We start from the raw sequence: 23,020 nt of genomic DNA, 5'->3' as shown, positions 1-23,020 counted from the left end.
ATGTCTGATCAGTCCACAGAGCTATAATTTAGCTGTAACCATTCAGAAGTAATGTTGTATATACTTTATATATTATTTAGCTAATGTATTCATTGTCTTGAGCATCGTAACACTTTCTCAGGTCAAATCTTATTCTACTGTGTATATTTTGTATAGTTGTGTTGTTTAATTAGTACTTACCTGTACATTTTAGAAAGAAACCCAGAAATGTCTCTAACTAGCCTTCCTCAGGAGTACACCCTTTGTAACAAATGGCTTTCATCAGGAGGGCTTTTGATATCTCAGCCTGTGTTATTCCCATGGCTTCCCTCGAGTATATCTGACTGCTTTGTGACTCATATGTCTCCAGTCCATGTTTTATTTCCCCAAGCACTTTCTCTTTCACACTCGTTCCTTTTCTAATATTATGTTTCCATTCTCTCATTCATGGCATTCATTGTTCAGCATCTTTATTTATAGGCTCAATTTCAGGTAGTGCCACCGAGATTGTTTTTACCTCCTCTACCTCTCTCACAAGTTGTCCTCTTCTAGACTTCTCATTTAGCACAAGCTGAGAAATGAACTTGTAGTGTTCTTGAGGTACCGTAATTTTGAGAACTATTCTTTAAATACTGAAATCTACTTTACAGAACATTGCTATAGCTTTAGCTGTTCCATCTCTAGGACAGAAAATTGGTATTTTGAGTGTTCTCCGCACCATACGTCTTCTACAGGGAACTTCCGATAGCAAATAGCTATATAAAATATATTACAAACAATTAATGCCACCAATAAATCTGAGGTAGAAGGAACCAAACTTTTTTTTTTTACAGAGCATGTTTGGACATGAGAAAATTGAGGATATATACTTTCATATGGAGCTGTTCTTTTTTGAGATATCTTTAATTTCTGTTGGAGGAATCTATCAAATCCAATAGTAAAGTGTAAGCTACTATCGCCTGTAGTAACACTTTTTACAAGCCCCAGTGCACCAATATCATTTTGGGTTGAAGGAAAATGTGAACATTTGCAGCCAATGTAATAGAAATAAATGAAGCAACTTTGCAAATCATAGGTTTCAGCCAAAATCCTACTGTTTTGTGTATTCAGCTCCAAGCTGGCCCTGATTCATCATTATCTTATGCCCAAGTTTGCTCATTTTTAGTGACTTTGGTACTTACGTCTTAGTCTCACTATATTTTATACCTCTTAAGTTATCTTTCTTTTAAGTCTTTTATTTTTCTTTGACATCTTTGCTTATCCAGATATTTTAGACCCATTCATGAAATGCGACTATTTCCAACTGTCAAATTTTTGGGGGCGAATCTAAAGGCCACTTTACATGCAACGACATCACTAACGAGATATCGTTGGGGTCATGGAATTCTTGACGCACATCTGGCGTCGTTAGCGACGTTGTTGCGTGTGACACCTATGAGCGTCCGCTAACGATCCGAAAAATGGCAAAAAACGTTGATTGTTGACACGTTGTTCCTTTCCCAAATATCGTTGCTCATTTTGGACCCAGGTCGTTCGTCACTACGTGTGACACCCCGGGAACGATGAACAACAGCTTTCCTGCGTCCTCCGGCAACGAGGTTGGAGTGACATTAATGCGTTTGCTCTCCGCCCCTCCACTTCTATTGGTGGCCGCTGTGAAACGTCGCTGTGACGCCACACGAACTACCCCCTTAAAAAGTAGTTTGTTCGCTGGCCACAATTTCGTCGTTAGGAAGGTACTGTATATGCGCGTGACGCGTACTAGCGGTATTGTTCGCCACGGGCAGCGATTTGCTCGTGACGCATGCACGATGGGGGCGGGTGCGATTTATAGCGACATCGCTAGCGATGTTGCAGCGTGTAAAGCGGCCTTAACTCCAGTTCCTGCCTTGAAAAAGGTTTCTGGCTGAGTTTTCAATCTGACACATTTTTATGACTTTTTAAAGGATTTTCAATGTTTTGGTGTTAAAAAGTTGCACAAACTGGTTAAGGACAAAAATAAAGGGCATTTTAGGAGCACGCCAAATTGATGAACCACGCTATGTTGGGAAATCTGGTGCTAAAATGTTAAAAAATACCACAGGACAAAAAATAAGTGAGTTCAGTAAATGGCAATTGATTAATTTTTCTGGATACATTGCAATGATTAAATTAGAAGACTGTATTTGAAGATGTTCATGTTTAAAACTGGTAAATTGCAAAAACAGGGAACCCGGATTTCATACAAATGAAAAAATGGACAAACAGATGGAAAAGAGATGAAATTTGTGGGGTTTTTTTTTTTGTTTTTTTTTAAATTCGTTTATTAAACAGCAAACAGAGCAAGACATGTACATGGTAAGAGTATACAAAACATACATGCTCAAAGCTATATATGGACAGATAAAAAGAGAAATGATCAGAGTAACGTAAGGCAATGATAACACTACATTTTGTGTTTTAGTGAATTGTCTAAATGAGGTACCTGAGATGCACAAACATCACATCAAACAGTAAGAAATCAACTTAACCGTTTCTGCCGTTGGGTGCCACCCAAAAGTAGAATATACCTAATGCCAGATCTTAATCTCTAGTCATAAATACAGAAACACAAGGGCCTATTAAGTGGACAGTGTCAAAGGGTAAGTATTCCACATCTCCCAGACCTTAGTGAATTTCTCAGGGTACCCTCTATTCTGATACACAGTGCATTTGAAAGGGAGCATTGCATTCACCAGCTCCATCCATGCCCGCACCGTTGGGGGAGAAGTACCCATCCACCGTAAGGCTATAAGTTTCCCGGCCAGAAAGAGAGACTCCCGCAGAAAGATTTTGTGGTGATGAGACCAGGTCCCCTCGTCCAGTACTCCGAACAAACAGAGAAGTGGATTGAGGGGTATGGGGAATAATGCTAGGGAAGATAGAACCGAGATCACCTCACGCCAAAAGGAGGCTATCACCGGGCAGCTCCACATCATATCTATAAAGTCTGCATCTTCCCCATGACATCTAAATTTATGCTTTTTTCCACATAAAACTAGACCATTTTTCATACGTTCGTCTGAGCCCAGCCTTAGCAATTTAAACAATGGGCAAGGTAGTAAAACACAACTTGATGCGGTCTTCTGGCTGCATATATACTTAAAGGGGACCTACAAAGGAAAATGCAGTCCAATCTCCAGGCTCCATATCATAGAGAAGAAGGAGCTGAGTATATTGATATATCATTTTGTGAGAAAAGATTCAGTAAACTTGTTTTTTTCATCATTTGATCCTCTGCTCTTCTTGGGCTCTTCAATACAGTGGGTAGTCCTAAAAGTGATTGACATCTATTTCAGTATGCACACAAATGAACACAGCTGTCTGTCAATGATAATACCACCCACTGGACTGAAAACCCAGAAAGAGTAGAAGAGTAAAATGTTGAGATACAGTAATAAGATATTGTCACGCTAGGTACGGGGAAGTACCAAACAAAAGGGAAGGGTATCCCTGCGACTAGGGAAAGGGGAGATGGTGACCCCTGACCAAACCTACCGCTGGTCCATCACCACCCTAGATAGGTTTCGCACCAATGCGCTGAGCTGGATAGCTATCCCTAGTGCTGTATCCTAAAATGGGAATGGGTGGGATGAGCTTTTCGTCAACCCCACTAAACGCTAAAGGATGACTCAAGGAGGACATACGGGGGGAAAAGCACTTATTCACAGATGACTTAGGTAGACGGTCAGAAAAGCTTCAGCAACAATACAACAGATGAGAGCAAGCCACCTGCTTGCAACCAGTGCTAGAGTGAACTAAATAATATCACCAGCACCAGTCCAAGGAAGAAGGGAGAATTTAAGCATCAAGAGAATACTAATGATCAGCAGCTGGGTGGAAGGCGAGCTCCCGCTGGGTCCAAAAGGGGGAGAGATGAAAATCTAGCAGGAAAGCTACCTATTACAATGAATACTGACAGCAGAAGCAATGGAAAATCAGGGAGTATTTTGCACAGCCAAATGCTGTGACCTTCTATTGCCAGGAACAGTTATACGGAATTTTCTGTCACAAACCCCTACTTGGCTCCCCCAGCTCTATAACGTGGCACATTGGACTGCGTTTTCTTGGTGAGAGGTTCACTTTAACATTATAGTGAATAGTCTTAGTGTTGATGGTTTGGTGCCGCATTGTGGGGCCAAAAACATTTCCTTTATTCCTGCCATGTACGGAAACTTTGAAAAAGTGTAAAAAAAAGACCCCAAACCAACTGTACCTAACTAGTATCTTTGCATCTGTGACTACCTGATTGATAAAAAAAGCATATTATTTGTCAAAAAATGGGAACATTATTAAAAAAAATAAAAAAAAAATTGCTGTGCTTTGATCATCGCATGTTACATACGAATGTAATAAAAAGCAAACCTGAACCTTGTCTATTAATATAGAAATGATTTATTTGGATTGAGTTATTTGACTATTTTTTTATAATATACTGTATATAAAAGAAAAGTACTATTCTCATTTTTGCTGTTCGCTTTTTTCAGAATACTTTGAACACAACAGTTTTGAACAGTTTTGCATTAATTATTGTAATGAGAAGTTGCAGCAGTTCTTTAATGAAAGAATCCTAAAGGAGGTAAGCGAATATTGCCTGATTGTACCTGTCAAGCAGAAAACAAGCGCATTCTATCGGATTAGTGGCATAAATTAATGGGCGTCTGTCATATCTGGAGATGCTTCAGTTTACGCTTAGCATGTTAAATTCCTCACTGTTGACAGTTTATCATGATTATCACTGACTTGTTACTAGCATTCACTGATTTTACTGACATTTTTGTTTTTGATTATTGACATTAGTGAAAATTTTGTGAACCCATCAGTTTTGGGGAAAGTGGCTTAAACAAGTTATCCACTACTTTTCCATTGATGGCCTATCCAAAGGATAGGTCATATATGTCTAATTGTCCAGGGTCCGACACCCCGCAACCCTGGCGATCAGCTGTTCATATTCATAGTGCTGGTGGCAATAGGCAGCTGGAAATACTCAGTTTTAGAGCTGTCCCATAGCGGCCATGTTCGGGCACTGCACATCCGTCTGGGCGGTGATGAGTGGTGAAATACCGAATACAGCCCAGTGACTCTGGAACAAAAAAGAAAAAGAACTCCGGCACTCATAGAACCCCAATAAGAAAAACAAGGAATGGAAGAATTCAAAAAAAGTCCGTAAATAGTTTTTGACGTTTCGGCCCCAGGCCTTTATCAAAATCGGACCATCAAATGGATTAACACAGAGAATATGTGGGTTAATTCACAGGGAATTATCATCGCTGAACGGTCTGGATAATGACCTAAACCTAATAGGTGCCACCTTGTGGGTATAGAGAAGGGGGAGTTTGAACGTAGGAATCAGGACATGGTCAATTTCTGTGCTATTGGAGCTGGCGCACGGCAGGAGATTCCAGGACAGTTTCACTATGGCATGAGACCTCTTCACAATACAAGGCGATAACTCCCCTCCAGCCATTACATGCTCCAGCTCCAATAGAAATTGACCTTGTCCTGATTCCTACGTTCAAACTCCACCTTCTCTATACCCACAAAGTGGCACCTATTTGGTTTAGGTCGTTATCCAGGTCGTCCAGCGATGATAATTCCCTGTGAATTAACCCAAATATTCTCTGTCTTAATCCATCTGATGGTCCGATTTTGATAAAGGCCTTTGGTCGAAACGTCAAAAACTGTTTATGGAGTATTTTACACCTATCTCACTGAATAAAGAATCTATAAGAATATCCATTCCTTGATTTTCTTATTGGGGTTCTATGAGTGCCGGAGTTCTTTTTTGTTCTAATTTTCTCCTGAGCACCTACTTGGTGATCCGGGGTCTCTCCAAAAAATGTTTCAGTGACTCTGGAAGACTGGGGCCAACTGCGGTGATATCAGTTCAACTGGAAGTTGACCGGACATCACCGGATCCCAGAGGTCACGGAGCTTGAGGGTCATGAAAAGGAGATGAGCGGACCGCAATAGCGCCACTTACAGGCACTATTGGTTTCTCAAAGTATTTGAGAGAAGCCTTGTTTGTCAACATTATACTGATGTGGCTTGGAAAAGTAAGTAGAGAACCACCTCTTTAATAGAAGTCAATGCATAACTCAAGCATTTTTCAAGAAATCTTCCATCCGAGGCGTACCAGAGTATCCACCTGCTCTTAACGAGTACCGAGCACCCAAGCATGGTAGTGCGTGCTCATCACTAGTGCATATCACTTTTAGCTCCGCTTCTTGATAAGCATTATTAGTCCCTGCAGTGTCAAAGAGGGCAATGCATGTATAGTCTGATTTTTCTAAAAAAATATGGAGATAGTACTTATGATAAAGGAAACAATCATGATTTCTAGCTAGATTTTTTTGTAACTAAAAATTGCATCTATAGTCCAAAATACAGTATGTTACATAGACTATTTGTGCATGTGAATTACATCACTGGCAACTTTCTGTTGGCTGCAATCTTCTCTCAACATGGCTATCTCTTCATCGTTTGCTGGAAATATACAACTGGGAATTACAAGATAAAAGTTGCTATGAATGCCTATGCGCATTTTGTAAAGCAGCTGATACAATAGTGAAGATGCCTCCTGTTATGTGTATCACCTTATGAGTAAATTTTGCAAATGTTTCCTTAGTATTGACATTCTTCATGGTTTTCAGCATTCAACAGAATTCAGCAGAAAGGGGACATCCAGTATTGTGGAATTACAGTTTTTTTAGACTTTACTAGAAAGTGAGTTATATTAATATATATTGCAAAATGTACATGAGTAAGCCAAAATTCTTCTGGTAAAGCTTCTTGTGCACAGATGAGACCAAGATAGAGCTTTTTGCTAAATCACATCATTCTAATGTTAGTCTATGGGAGCCGTGCACATATCCATTTTTTTTATCAAACTTCTTCTAATCCAATAGAATCTGATCACAGTATCCTTACAGTCTGATCAGAGTGTAATTTGAATAATGGACTTGATTCTCTTGAATGAGAGAAAATACTTCTTATCTATCAAAATATATAATTAGACGGAATTTGTCACCTATAAGGACACTATTTACCTGCAGATAGGGAGTTAATCTCAAGGTTAATAGCGTTTGAATCCTGCCTGGACACTGAACCCTGCTGCCAGGAAGAAATTAACTTTAATTCTCCCGGCAGCATTTAGGTTTCAGTCATGGGGGCAGTGCTGGTATGGGTTCATTCACTGCTCTGTATATGGAGAGTGGCGGTTGTAACCACACCCACCGCACTGACTGATAACCTCCGCTAATGGAGAGCAGCTGTCAGTCAGTGCTGGGGGTACGGTTACTGCATCCGCTCTACATACACAGAGCTTGGACTGAACCCGCCCAGCCCCTGTGACTAAAACCCAAATGCTGCCAGGAGGATTAAAACTAATTTCCTCCTGGCAGGAGGGCTCAATGTGAAGTCGCTGGGCAGTATTCAAATGCCATTAAATCTGCAGATTACCTCCATATGTACAGGTTACTAATGTTTTTACAGGTGACAGGTTCCCTTTAACATGTATGATAATGCTATAAATGAATAAAACAAGATTTGCGCATCTTCCTTAAAAAAATAAATAAATAAATGAAAAAAATAAAAAAAACTCAAACAAGAAAAGCAGTCAAAGCGGTCATGCGTACATCAAAATGGTAAAAAAAGCCAAGGTACAGCAGACAACTGGAGGCTGATATGACTAGGGTGGGAAGAACCATGGTTATTTGGCCCTTTCCGGCCTAAAAAATAGCAGCACACAGCCTCCCCTGAAGTAGCGCACCCATTAGATGCACCACTTCTGGTGCTGGACTCAGCGCTTCTTCTTTCCCTGGTGCAGTGGCAAATGAGGTAATATTTGTGGGGTTGATGCCAGCTCCAGCTGGCATCAAGCCCTGGTATTAGTAATGGGTGGCGTCTAGCAGACACCCACTTTAATAATCCAGTAGTTGATAGAAAAAAGTTTATTGAACAAAAAACCCCAACTACAGCCCTTGTTCACCAATTTACTTTTTTTATTTTTATTTTTTTTTTTAAATAATAGATACAAAAGGTCCGTCATTATCCATTGCAAGTTCCCACGACGTTCCCCAAAAGTGAACCTGAAAAGACATAAAAAGAAAAAAATGTTAAATAAATAAAGGCAAGAGGCACTCTCTTTTCCAATTTATTTCCTTGTCAGAGGCCTAATTCTGGTCCGCCATAATATAATTAGAGGTCCCACATCGATCCCATACTCGATGGCACATTCAATGGAGAACCAAATGTTCCCCATTGATTGTGAGAGCAGTCTCTGCATGCACACGCACACTGCTGTGTGTGCTTCCCTGCAGTGACCTGGACCTCATAAGCTCAGCCCAGGTCACCGCAGGGCGCCCTCAGCAATGTGTGTCTTCGGCCGAGGCAGTGACGTCACAGGTTCATGGGAGTTCCCAATGAACTTTGATAAACCCATGAAGTCACTGTCGCGACACCCGCGGTAGCAGGGTTGTCGTCAGGAGGTCATCCGAGTTCATTGGATACTCCGATGACCTCCTGATGCCACTGCATACACCCTGCTTGCTGGATACTCCCCTGTCTCCGGTGATGCTTTCTCCGGCGATGCTGCCGCTTTCAGGTTCGCGGTGCAGTGAATATGCATGAGCATAATGAGTGAGCCCTGAAGCAAGTGACAGCAGCTCCGAAGACAGCAGCTCTGGAGACAGGTGAGTATAGAAAATCTTTTTATTTCAAAGACATGAAGACATGTGTTTTCTCCGGTACGTGTCACACTAATATCACACGGATCACATCAGTGTGCTATCAGTGTGACACCCATGCTGCTGGAGGAAAACGGACATGTCTCCGTGTGTCCATGCGGAGCTACACGGTCCATATGAAAACACGGACATGTGGCATCCGTGAAAAAAAAGTGATGTCACGCATACCTGAAACACAGATGAGTGAAAGAGGCCTTAGTTCTGCCATTCTGAATATAATGGGGGTTAACGGCATCTGAAATTGTCTGTGGCCACGTTATGGTTTCCTGAGAGAAAGGGAGTAAGTTATAAATTAATAAGTTATCTCACTATGAAGGCCCTCAGTTTCTTCTTGTAGAGAGGGGAAGAGAGGAGATGTGTCACTGACTCTTGCTAGTAACGGCCCTGCACAGGCACTGAGACTACTGTCAGCAGCAATACACGTCACATACATCACTAGCGCTCTCAAGTTATGCTTACTACACGGCTCTCCGATCTTTGCTCTGTCGGTGTCTGGTCGCTGAGCTGCGGTGACCATGGCCAGTAATGCTGTCCACCACACTCCTCTCCTGCAGACAGTGTGATAGAGGGGAGTGTAGGGAGTCAGCTAGGTGATACCATGTAGTGCAGCAAAGCATAAAGCGGCCCCAAACAACAAGCATGGACCGGCTCTGGGGCAAAAGCTCCTCAGCCCTGCCCTGATTGATCACAATATTGGATGTTCAAGTCCCTTAGGGTAAGAGTTTTCCATAAAATAGAATGCTTTTATCATGCACAAGTAGTTAAACTTAAATAATAATTACGTAAATATGGTATTATCATTATTGTACTGACATATTCAACCATTCTGAGCTAATGAACAGTCCCACATGTGATCAACATACTGTTGTTGAAATGATAAATGTGGCACACTTACTAAGAATGTCACGTTTCTCTTCTTTATGCTAACTTATGTATGGGTACTTTATATTAATATACCGCTCATAAACATGAAGGGAAAACATAAATCACCCATTGTATCTCAATGAACATATTATTCAATTATTATAAATTGTGTAATCAGTAAAAAGCAAAATGACTATCAACAGTAAATGGAAGCCATAACCACCAACCATAACCATAACCATCAACCAACTGAGGGCTTAATTCCAAACTGCCTAGAAAATCTAATTAAAAATTAAAATCCCATTTCTGTGAATTTCATCACCACATTTCTTTCTTGTATGTACCCTGAACAAAATCTAATCATTTTTCTGATTAAATGATGGATAGTGTCCTGGGGTCCTTGATCCCAGACCTGGAACAAGGCAGCATTGAGCTACTTGACCATCTGTGGTGCTACTTGATGATGTCAGGAGCACTAATATGTAATATCCCAGAGGTACAAGTGCATCTCAAAAATTAGAATATCATCAAGAAGTTAATTTATTTAAGTAATTCAATACATAAAGGGAAATACCTATATAGAGTATTACAAACAGAGGGATGTATTTCAAGTGTTTATTTCTGTTACTGTTGATGATTATGGCTTACAGCCAATGAAAACCCAAAAGTCATTATCTCTGAAAATTAGAATATTATATAAAACCAGCTGAAAAATTATTTTAAACTCAGAAATGTTGGCCTACTGAAAAGTATGTGCAGTAAATGCACTCAATACTTGGTCAGGGCTCCTTTTGCATGAATTACTGCATCAATATGGTATGGCATGGAGGCGATCAGCCTGTTGCACTGCTGAGGTGTTATGGAAGACCAGGTTGCTTTGATAGCTGCCTTCAGCTCGTCTGCATTGTTTGGTCTGGTATCATCTTCCTCTTGACAATACTCAATAGATTCTCTATGGGGTTTAGGTCAGGCTAGTTTGCTGACCAATCAAGCACAGTTATACAGTGGTTATTAAAGCAGGTATTGGTACTTTTGGCAGTGTGGACAGGTGCCAAGTCCTGCTGGAAAATGAAATTTCCATCTCCAAAAATCTTGTCAAAGGGAAGCATGAAGTGCTCTAAGATTTCATGGTGGATGGCTGCGCTGACTTTGGTCTTGCTAAAACACAGTGGACCTACACCAGCAGATGACATGGCTCCCCAAACCATCACTGATTGTGGAAACTTCACACTAGACCTCAAGCAGACTGGATTGTGGCCTCTCCACTCTTCCTCCAGACTCTGGTACCTTGATTTCCAAATGAAATGCAAAATTTACTTTCATCTGAAAACAACTCCTTGGACCACTGAGCAACAGTCCAGTTCTTTTTCTCCTTGGCCCAGGTAAGACGCTTCTGGCATTGTCTGTTGGTCATGAGTGGCTTGACACAAGGAATGCGACAGTTGTAGCCCATGCCCTGGATACGTCTGTGTGAGGTGGCTCTTGAAGCACTGACTCCAGCAGCATCAGCAGACCACTCCTTGTGTATGTCCCCAAAATTTTTGAATGTCCTTTTCTTAACAATCCTATCAAGGCTGCGGTTATCCCGGTTGCTTGTGAATATTTTTCTACTACCTTTTTTCCTTCCACTAAACTTTCCATTAATATGCTTGGATACAGCATTCTGTGTACAGCCAGCTTCTTTAGTAATGAGCTTTTGTGGCTTATTTTCCTTCTGGAGTGTGTCGTGGACTGCCTTCTGGACATCCGTCAAGTCAGCAGTCTTCTTCATGATTGTGTAGTCTACTGAACCAGACTAAGGGACCATTTTAAATGCTTAGGAAGCCTTTGCAGGTGTTTTATGGTAATTATTCCAATTTTCTGAGATAATGGTTTTTGCATTTTCATTGTCTGTAATCCATAATCCTCAACATTAATAGAAATGAACACGTGAAATAGATCACTCTGTTTGTAATGACTCTATATAATGTATGGATTTCCCTTTTTGTATTGAATTACTGAAATAAATTAACTTTTTGGTGATATTCTAATTTATTGAGATCCACTTGTACTCAATTGGATTAATTTCTTGAAGGCTTTGAAGCTATTGCCTGGCCCTCATCCTTCCTTCATCCAGGATCTTCCTACATTAGGCCAGGCATTGTCCTGCTCTAGGAAGTACCCAGATCCCACCAACAATGGATGTGAGGATTTTATCCTGATAGGTAGGCTATCGCATGGAGGATTGTGCAACCTGACAAAGATATACATCTCCAGACCATCCTAGGCCCACTGCCAAACTGGTCAAGCAGGATGTTGTTGCAGCTGGCATATTGTTACACTTGGCATCTCCAGACTCTTACAGATGTTTAATTTTAACCAGCTTACATCTTGGAAGAGAATGGGGCATTGATGGCAGACTTGCAAATTCTGAGTTAATCTACTGAAAGCCAAGTGAGTTAGTGCTGGGCTATGAGCACTAGTCCCACTACAGGACATTGTATCGTCATTCCTCACTCATGTTGCCAGTTTTTGATAATTTGGTTATCAACATGCACACAAGAATCTCGCTGGAGGTCATCTTATATGGCTATGACAATGCCATTCTACTTTTCCTCATGTAAAGGAACAGATTCTGGTCTTGCTGCTGGGATGATCCCATTCTACATTTCTCGCCGACTCTCCTTGTGTAACAGCCCATGACCTGGTATATGCTACTTGCTCTTGAGAGGATAAGGTGAGCGTAATTATCTGTCGCCACCATTTTTTTGGGGGGGGTTGTATTGCTATTGCCTCTCTCGTTGTCACGTGTTGTCACTTTCATTTCTACAAAAACAGATAAAATGATTTATAGTTGCTTATGCTTTCTATTTCGACTGATACCCTGAAGTTTAATTGACTTAGGGTCATACTATGAAATTCTCCAATAGGTGGCACTAGAGTTTGTCTACTTCCTCACTGAAGAGACAATTTGCATATTTCCCAGAGGACCATTGTGGTTTAACTACTCCTCACTACAGGCATGCTGGAATCGTGTGTCAGTCTCCACAAGGAGAATAGCTTTCCCTTTAGACCCCCGTCTTAGCCTCTCATACAGCCAGATTAGATCTCATACTTTGCACTGACGAGTAACAACCATCCCGAAATACTGTGTCTGCAAATTGAGGTTCTGATCTGGTATAAGTCCTAAGTCATATGACAAGGCTTGTAAAAGGGTCACGTTTGACTTTTAGAATTGCTACTTCCAATAGGTGGCACTAGAGTTCGACTACTTCCTTACTGAAGTGACAATTTACATATTTCCCAGAGGAGCATTGTGTCTTAAAGTCTCCTCACTACTGGCATGTTGGAATGGTGTGTCAGTCTGTGCAAGGAGAATAGCTTCACTTTTAGACCCTATGAAATTCTAGTGTTTCTTTAAAGGGAACCTGTCACCACTTTTTTTGGCTATAAGCTGCGGCCACCACGAGTGGACTCTAATATATAGCATTCTAACATGCTGTATATAAGAGCCCAGGCCACTGTGTACAAAATAAAAAACACCTTATAATACTCACCTAAACCGGTCGCTGCGGTGGATGTGGCTCAAATGGGCGTCTTTGTCCTCCAGTGCCAGCGCCTCCTCTTTCAGTCATCTTCATCCTCCTTCTGAAGCCTGTGTGCATGACGCGTCTACGTCAAACACACTTGCCGGTCCCGCGCATGCGCACTACAGTACTTTGATCTGCCCTGTACAGGGCAGATCAAAGTGCGCCTGCTCAGGACCTGAATGCCGGTGACTGTGTATGACATTGGACGCGTCATGCATCGCGACTTAAGAAGATAGAGGGCAAAGATGGCCAAAAGAGGAGGCACCGGCACCGGGGAACGGCGCCACCCATCTGACTAGTCTGCATCGGAGCGACCTCCTAGGTGAGTATTATAAAGTGGTTTTTTTTGGGTTTTTTCCAAAACGTTTTTTATTGATTTTTCAAATTTGTAAAAACATGACAAGTATCATTGCAAAAGAAGAACATTCGTCTGACAAAATGTGACATAGAGGTGGGTGATACCCCAATTTGGAGTTCCATGTTGCTGTTCGATTTAAGATAGTATACAGTAACATTAAACCAAAACAGAGGTAATGAAATATAATATAACATATGCAATACAATTCGTTAAATCTCTGTGTCGTCCCTGAATGATTTCAATTTTGCTAGCGTGCCTTGGTATTCCCAACCGTCTCGTCTCCCCCTCCCGCCAGAGCCCCCTCCTAGGTGATTCTCAGTTTACCCAGGCTGTCCTGGATATCGCTCAGGATATACCACTCCGAGTGAACAAAAGGTGCCATCAGGTTAATTATTTCTCCCTGTGTGAATTGGCTTTCAATAAAATGTCTCCATCTCACAAAAAACTTGGCTGTCAACCCATCTTTATCCCTCTCTGCTTCTAGTTTTTCCCACTTCAGAAGGTTGTGTAGTTCGCCCATAACCTCCTTTATGGATGGGCCCTCCCTTTGAATCCAGTGTTTTAAGATGCAACGCTTAGCTATCATGGCTATGTCATGCGTTATTGCGCATTTCCTCTTATCCTGCGTGTTCGGGCCTCCTCCTACTCCTCCCTCAAAGGAGTGGAAAATCCACACCATTAAGTCTAGTTTGCTGAAAATTCCCTATGTTGACTGGGCAAATAGTCTGACTTGGTTCCAGAACCTAGCGATTGTCTCACATTCCCATAGCCCATGCAGCATATCCGTTTTCTCTTTTTGACACTTAGGACACCACCTATCTCTACCTGGTATGTTGAAACCCATAATGGCCCTATGTAGAATTCTGAATTGAGTGTCTCTCCATCTCTCATTGGTAATATGTTTCTGCACTTGTACCCATCCTCTCAGTATATCATCCACCACTTCTTCCCTTCCCAATTGTTTCCCCCACGCTGTTAAAGTCCGACTATCCTCCCGTGAGATAAGCACCCCCCTTAGCGATCGATAAATTTTAGAGACATTTATACTTGTTACATCACATTCCAGTAACTCATCAATCGAACTTCTGTTCAGCTCTCTTCCAACCACAACAAGGTCTCCTATTATTCCATGTTTCAATTGTTCATATTGGATGATATGTGAGCTATTAAGGTTGTACTTATCCAACACTTCCCGACCTGTCATCCACCTCCTGTCCTCCACATTCATGACATCTATCATTCTCCTGACTCCCCTCTCTTTCCATCTAGTAAATAGCTTGTTTTCTCGTCCAAGGGGAAAATTTGGGAATGCCCAGGGGTTCAAGTACTTGGACACTTTCCATGAGAGCCCCAGTTTTTTCCTTACCGACTTCCATGTTAGCATGGTGTCTCGGAATATAATTGAGTTCCTTATGTGCCCTTTAACCCTGGATAGTGGGGAGTGCAGAATGGACGTCAGATCCCACGGTGACGCATATTTAGTTTCCATCGCATGATCCGAGTGCCTACTCGTTCCTCTCACCCAATCAATTACATGCCTCATGATACATACAAGATTATACCCTTGGACATCTGGAAAGTTTAGACCTCCCTCCTCTGTTGACTTCATCAGCGTACGCAGCTTTATTCTGGGTTTCCTTCCCCTCCACAGAAATTCTGTATACGCGGAGTTGAGCTTATTCACATCCTTTAGTTTTAGCAATAGCGGGATTGTCTGGAAGGGATACAGCAGCCTAGGAAAGCTCATCATTTTTATCAGGTGGCATCTTGCCAGTAATGGAAGTGGCAGACCTTTCCATCCCTTTAATTGAACTATAATTTTCCTGATTAGCGGTCCATAGTTCAAGTTATAGATTGTTTCCACCGATCTTCCTATATGCACTCCCAGGTATTTAATTGAAGATTGTGCTATAGGAATTCCACATAGACAGCCATCCCTTATTTGTCCCCCCATTGTCCCATGATGCCCCTTTAGGAACATGATCTCGCACTTTTTTTTGTTCAGTTTGAAACCGGAGAATGAGCCAAATTTTTCAATCAAGGCAAGAGTCTGTGGCAAATCCGCACCGGGGTCCCCCATATAAAGTATGATGTCATCAGCAAAAAGCGCTGTCTTTACTTCTGAACCCCTTATCTTGATTCCTTTAAAGCTATTTTGTCCCTGTAGTATTCTTGACAACGGCTCGATTGCCAGGTTGAATAAAAGAGGAGATAATGGGCAACCCTGTCTTGTTTCCTTCATCAAAGGGAACACGTCTGATAGAAAGCCCGGAGTGTGTACCCTAGCTCCCGAGTTGGCATAAAGGTTTCTAATGTAAAGTCTCATCTTGCCTACAATCCCTATGGCCTCCATTACCCTGTCTAACCACCTCCAATTTACATTATCAAACGCTTTTTCTGCGTCAAGTGTAACTAGGGCAGATCTAGCCCCTCCCTCAGTGAGACCCAGTCTAACCGCGTCTACCACTAGAATTGTCTTTCGGATATTGGTAACGGCATTTCTCCCCTTAATAAACCCCACCTGGTGATTCGTAATGATCCTAGATCATAAGATCATGAGATCTTAAGATCATAAGATCTCAGCCAGTCTATTAGCCATGATCTTGGACATAATTTTTAAATCCTGATTTATGAGCGATATAGGTCTATAACTAGAGGGATCATCCAGGTCCTTGGTTCCCTTGGGGAGTAATTTAATATATGCTATGTTGGAATTTTTGTGTATTTCCGCCTCTCCCAGGAAAGCATTAAAGACTGAGGTTAGATCCGGCGAGATCAGATCCTTCAGAGCCTTATAGAATTCACTGTTAAAACCGTCAGGTCCCGGTGCCTTGTTGGTGTTAAGCTCCCCAATTGTTCTCGTCACCTCCTCTACTGTGATCTCTGCGTTTAAGGCACTCAAATCTTCCTCCGTCAAGCTAGGCATTTGGGCTTGTCTTAGCCACTCTGCCTCATCAGTCATGTCGTTATTCCCTGACCCATATAGTTTTCTATAGTAATCTCCCAGCAGTTTATTAATGTCCTTAGGATCCGTAGTCACCTCTAAAAGTGTTTTTTATGTTCTACACAGCGGCCTGGGCTCTTATATACAGTATGTTAGAATACTGTATATAAGAGCCCGGTAGTGATGACCGCAGCTTATAGGGCAAAAACCTAGTGACAGGTTCCCTTTAAATTATTTTGCTGTCTATTTTGCACTTATGACAAGTAGATTTTACAAATTTTATGGTTAACTTTTTATAAAAAGTTGCAAACAGATCTAAGACTTATATTTGTGCTTTAGTTTTTTGAACAATTTGGAACAAAGCTGTTTGGTGGATCTTTCTTAATGAATGCCTCCCGCAGTGTATTTGTAAACCTTCCATAAAGGAGTTATCCAGTCTAAATCCATAACTTTACAGGTACTCTATGTGATATGCATAGTACCAGCCACATTTTGACTAGCGAGATGCGGCCTCGCTTAATGCAAGTGTATTGAGCGAGGTCTCGCCCTTCTAGTCGAATCCTGTTGAGTAGTGTACATGTCGCATACTTGCAGCCACATGACTTCCTCCCCATCAGCGCACAGTGCGTATGATGTCAGGATTCATAAGTCTGTGGTCACATAGAGTCACACCTAGAGTGACTGCAGAATTGCAGATTTAGACCAGACAACTCTTTTAAGCCCCCAGGAGATGGCAATTTCTCCCGACCCCTCCATACTTGGAGGTGCTCAGCTCTTTATCTTACTTCTCGCCTCTGACTTCTTGTTCTCTGCCTCTTTCCTTATTGATCCTGCTAGCTGTCTCCTGTTTTATTTTCCCACCTTTCTTATTCACTCTTCCTCTTCTCTCTGGTTATTTCATACTCTCCTTCCTACGTATATATTCCTTTGATTAGTATTCCGCTTTGCTTTTTCCACTTGCTCACCTTCCTTCGTCATCGAGTGCCTCTTCCTCCCACATACTCCCCTAACATCTCGCCCTACTTTCACTTCTTTTCTGCTGAGTACTTTGTCTCCTCCACCCTTACCCTATTCTGTTTTTCATAATAGAACATGATTATTATGTATGTATTAGGCACAGGTAATATTACTCAGTGGATTTCTCAGCACTTTGTAGGTTTTATATAACGAGCACTGTTGCACTAGAACCTGACAGATTCAGAATTTAAGAAACCCATCTCGATGCTGGCATGCCTGTCTATCAAAGGGCTACTTTCAAGGCGCTGTCTAACATGGGGAATGGACTCTGATTTTGATACCTTGCTGTAAACATCCTTGTCATCTTGAAATCGGTGAGGCAGTGACACATTATACAGTTGCTTTAGCGGATAAATCAGACAAATGTCATGTTAGGCTTTCTTCAATTCATTCGCTTAGTCACTGCTGATGGATATAAATGCCGGGGTGCGAGGAGTCTTGTGCTGAAGCTAAAAGAATCACTTCTGCTTACTAGTGACTATGACAGGTTTGCTAGAAATTTAGGTTTCTGCCCAACTTTAACTATCTACTTTTAACCTTCACGCTATCACTCTTTACATTGCCCTACAAAGTCTACGGGGTGCCCATTAACCCCTTCCTGTTTGGGTGCCTACCTTTTTCATTATATCTGACGTGGTAAAAAGAAATCGACTGTCCAATAGACTTCAACACAGCTCTGTTTTTGGTAAATGATGCGCTTATGGACAGTGTCATACGTATAGCAATGAACTTCGTGCCCCCTGGTCAAATAAATGGAACTAGAGATGGATGAATGAACCTTTTCCTGGACTGAACCTTTTACTTTCCAACAGTAATGAGTCTGGTTGACCTAAAAAAATGTTGTCCATCTCTATTGTTTATGTATTTTCTTAACACTACAGTCTGCATACCTATTTTTAAGAGAAATCTAGACTATTTTTGCGTAGATGGGAAGACCCCAGTCCGCCCAAGTGGATGAGTTTCTGTAATCCCGCATCCTCCAATAGAGCAGATGTTTTCCTTCTGATTTACTATTTGTTCAGTATGCCTATATGAAAGTTTCTACCATAAATTGTTAACACTGTCTCTGTGTCATTCATATTTAATAGACAGTACATTAATTTTATTACTTGGAGGCATATTCATTTAGCAGCAAGGCAAATATTGTTCATTTCACGCTATGCACGCAATTAGCATGATGTCTTGTGCTGATGTTTCATTTGTGACTGTGCTCGTGATAAATGATTTTTATTTGCATAAAATCGTGGGGTACGGCCGTCATTTTGTCACCGTACAGAACTCATTCTGTCACATCGAAATGCCTACAGACAAAATAATGTGGTCAACGGTGATACTGAGATATGTTGTGTTTCATGGAGCCGCTGTGTTGGGTGAAAGTTCTTCTTCTGGTTGTCTATCTTTACATGGCTTGAATGAAGCATGTGTTTGCATGCCGCGGATTACCGTAGCCTTTGCTGCACGCCTTGGCTGTTTTTTGCCGTGTGCATTGTGTTGGAGCTTGGCCACTGCACAATGCCTGGAAGCTGGCTGCAGACACAAATGGAGTTAGACAGAATCTACCTGTGCTCTGGAAGCGAAACAATCTGTTCTGTGACCGTTCAGCTCAGGGCAAGAATAATGCGTAAATAATTAAAATGACAATACATGGAGAGCAGCATTTCAAGAATGGAGGACTTGAAGTGATTTTATTCCAGCTCGTATTATGCAGCAGTATTAAAATTTCATGTGGTATGCAAATATGATCTCCGGTAAATGATAGAATTGTATGTGTTCCTGAGATACTGGCTATGACGAGTAGACGTGAAGCCTAACAGCACACAATATTGTTTTTTTTATTTATTTTTTATATCCTTTATATCAGAAAAAGTGCATATTAACATTTGAATTGCTTCCGACACTCTTCTGCTTCCATCACTTCCACTTCTGCTTCGATGGGAATAACTTTCAGTGTACTTCGCCCTTGGTTTTCCTTTTAGCTCTTTTATTCTAGTTATATTTATTTGGGGTATTCTTTTGGTGTGACCTATTAAAAAATAAGCTACTTGCATAATCTTTTACATTTTATTGAGGCAGCATTCTATACATTACTTTTTCAGAACTTATTATAATGTTAAAGGGAACCTGTCACCAGATTTGTCCTCTATAAGCTGCGACCACCACCAGTAAGCTCTTATATACAGCATTCTAGAATACTGTATATAAGAGCCCAGGCTGATCTGTATAACATAAAAAAACATCTTTTATTATACTAACCTGCAGAGAGGTCTGGTCCAAAGAGTGTCGCTGCTCTCGGTCCGGTGCCTCCTCTCTTCCATCCATCGCTGTCTTCATTCCCAGCTCCATGTGGTTGATGAGTCCTATGTCATCCACAAAGTGTCCTCCATTGAGTTCCTGTACACGCGCACTTTTCCATACCTTGCTAAGGGCAGAGGAAAATACTGTAATGCGCAGGTGTGGAGAAAGATCAAAGAATTTCCACGCATGCACACTAAAATACTTTGATCTGCCCTCAGCCAGGCAGAGAGAAGTGCGCTGGATCGCAATGGAGGCCTCTGTGTGGATGACGAAGGACACGTCAGCCACACGGAGCAGGGAAGGAGGGTAGTGATGGAATGAAGAGACGTGACGCTGGACCATCCACATATGTTTGAAGATGTCGGGTTTATAATTGTACCCACATGACAGAATTTTCCCTAAATTACCCTCTTCATGTTTATGGTGCAGTGTCTAATATATGGCTGAAGCCTAAGCAATCATGTGATTAAGGCAAGGGTATGAAAAAAGGGCAATAAATTAAAGAATTAACCAAAAATCAAGTATTCTGTGAGTCTACTAATCATTATCTAATTGTTAGTGATGAACAAGCACTACCATGTTCAGGTGCTCGGTACTCAAAATGCGCAGGTCACATTTTCGGACAGGCACAACTTGTGTACTGCGTATAATGGAAATCAGAGGGAAACTTGGGCATTTTTCTGGAAGATCTTCTAGAAAAATGCTCGTTTCCCATTGACTTCCATTATACTCAGTATTCGAGTCGACCCTGCCTGACAGTCCGATCTGCTTGATCTTCTGGAAAAATGCTTGTGTTTGACATTGACTTTCATTATACTCATACTTGAGGATAACCTATCCAAAGATCTGACCTGCTCGTTTCGAGTACCAAGCACCTGAGCATGGAAGTGCTGACTCATCACTACTAATTATGGGTCAAAAGTAGAAAATGAGGAATAGAAACATGTTTGGTAAATGTTGACTTTTGCCTGTCATTGAGCGGACTGCTACCGCCCCGTTGCGCATACTCAGGAGCACTTAGAATCTATGGTAATGGTTTATCCCTCAGTGAACTAAAGATAAAGCTACGGAAATTTCAGTGGCCATATCTTTCTGTGTCCAGATATCTTTTGTGGTACATTTGGGAGGCCCCATGCACATTATATGCATGCAGACAACTTTAGTCTAATGTATATGGTAACGTTAAAGGGAATCTGTCACCAGCTTTTGCCACTGTGAGGTAGCACGGTCGGCTGCGCAGCAGAAGACACGGGATCCAGGCATGAAGGTTCACAGCACACGGTTTTAATGTCCAAACAAAAGTCCATAACACAATACATGTGCCTCTCCAGCAGAAAACTCAGGGAGTTCTGTTCACTCCCTCACACCCGGCACACCTGCCCTTGTTCCTGATTCTATTTAACCCTTCCTTCAGCCTGTAGGGAAACAGCATTAACCCTAGAGTGGATTTACTTTCTATCATGGAGTGAGCACAACCGGGGCGAGACATACCGGCCGTCATAGATAACCCCGGTCACAGTCTCACATACCCCCCCCTCAGTTCAAGCGTGCGGGGTTGAACTCCCGCCATCAAACACGGGCCGCGGGACAAGGCATCGGCGTTGCCCTGCAACCTACCGGCCCGGTGTTCAACCGTAAACCGGAAGTTTTGCAGAGAAAGGAACCACCGGGTAACCCGGGCATTCCGTTCCTTGGCGGACCTCATCCAGACCAGTGGAGAGTGATCCGTCACCAAGCGAAACTGCCGTCCCAGCAGGTAATAGCGTAGGGACTCCAAGGCCCACTTGATCGCCAGGCACTCCTTCTCCACTACGCTATAATTCCGCTCGGGAGGGGTGAGCTTCCTACTTAAGAAGGTGACGGGGTGTTCCTCCCCCTGAACCACCTGAGACAGCACTGCCCCCAGGCCGATCTCCGAGGCGTCAGTCTGTACTATGAACTCCTTCCGGAAATCAGGGTTGACCAGAACGGGCTGTCCGCACAGGACCTCCTTCAGGGCCCGGAAGGAGTCCTCGGCCTGCGGAGTCCAGCGCACCATGACGGACTTCTTGCCTTTGAGAAGGTCCGTCAAGGGGGCTGATAGTCCCGCAAAATCCTTTACAAACCTCCTGTAGTACCCCACGATACCCAGGAAGGCCCTAACCTGCTTCGTGGTCAGGGGTCTAGGCCACTTCTGGATCGCCTCAACCTTGTTAATTTGGGGCTTAATCACTCCTTGGCCTATCACGTAGCCCAAGTAGCGGGCTTCCGTGAGTCCCAATGCACATTTCTTGGGATTGGCTGTCAATCCGGCTCTTCGAAGCGCGTCCACCACCGCTTGTACCTGTTCCAAGTGGGTCTGCCAATCGGAGCTGTAAATAATGATGTCATCCAGGTACGCTGATGCATACGCCTGGTGGGGTTCCAGCACTAAGTCCATCAACCTCTGGAACGTGGCCGGAGCGCCATGTAACCCAAAAGGCAAGACAACATAGTGGAAGAGACCCTCCGGCGTAACAAAAGCGGTTTTCTCCTTGGCGGACTCCGTTAGTGGCACCTGCCAGTACCCTTTGGTCAGGTCGAGCGTGGTAAAATATCGCGCCTGTCCCAGCCTATCAATCAGCTCATCCACCCGGGGCATGGGGTAGAGATCGAACTTGGATATTTCGTTCAATCTCCTAAAGTCATTGCAGAACCTTAAGGAGCCATCGGGTTTTGGTATTAGGACAATCGGACTAGCCCATTCACTCCGGGATTTTTCGATGACCCCCAGGCGTAACATTGTCTTTACTTCCTCTGATATGGCTTGTCGTCGAGCCTCCGGTACCCGGTATGACTTCAGGCGTACCTTCAGGTGGGGCTCGGTGACAATATCATGTCGTATCAGACTGGTCCTACCGGGCAGCTCGGAGAAGACATCGGGGTTCTGCTGAACCAACCGTCTGGCCTCTCGCCTCTGTTGCTTGGTGAGGGCTTCTCCAATCCTTACTTCCGGTTCGTCCTCTCCGGAGGTCGCTGGAGCCGGATGTGAACGACCCGAAGAGGAGGGAGGTGGGGAAAAAACAGCCATCAGGCTTTCCCGTTCCTGCCAAGGTTTTAATAGGTTGACATGTTATATTTGTTCAGGTTTCCGTCTACCGGGCTGCAATACTTTATAGTTAACCACCCCTACTCTTTCCTTTATCTCGTAGGGGCCTTGCCACTGAGCCAGGAATTTACTCTCCGCCGTGGGGATTAATACCAACACCCG

At 42.6% G+C, this 23,020-nt stretch overlaps 1 protein-coding gene across 5 annotated transcripts in view; it reads left to right on the top strand.

Moving 5' to 3' along the window:
* The window catches only part of MYO6 (myosin VI), a 363,126-nt gene that overhangs the window by 182,710 nt on the left and 157,396 nt on the right, over nucleotides 1-23,020 (top strand). For all 5 annotated transcript variants that reach the window (XM_075340184.1, XM_075340183.1, XM_075340187.1 and 2 more), the window contains exon 14: nucleotides 4,485-4,576. In XM_075340184.1, the coding sequence (XP_075196299.1) occupies nucleotides 4,485-4,576 (92 nt within the window). The remainder of the gene's footprint in view (nucleotides 1-4,484; nucleotides 4,577-23,020) is intronic.

This window comes from Anomaloglossus baeobatrachus, chromosome 3 (assembly GCF_048569485.1).
Source record: "Anomaloglossus baeobatrachus isolate aAnoBae1 chromosome 3, aAnoBae1.hap1, whole genome shotgun sequence".
In the NCBI taxonomy this organism is placed as follows: domain Eukaryota; kingdom Metazoa; phylum Chordata; class Amphibia; order Anura; family Aromobatidae; genus Anomaloglossus; species Anomaloglossus baeobatrachus.
The sequence above is the reverse complement of the archived record's forward strand: the minus strand, read 5'-3'. Positions and strand labels throughout refer to the sequence as shown.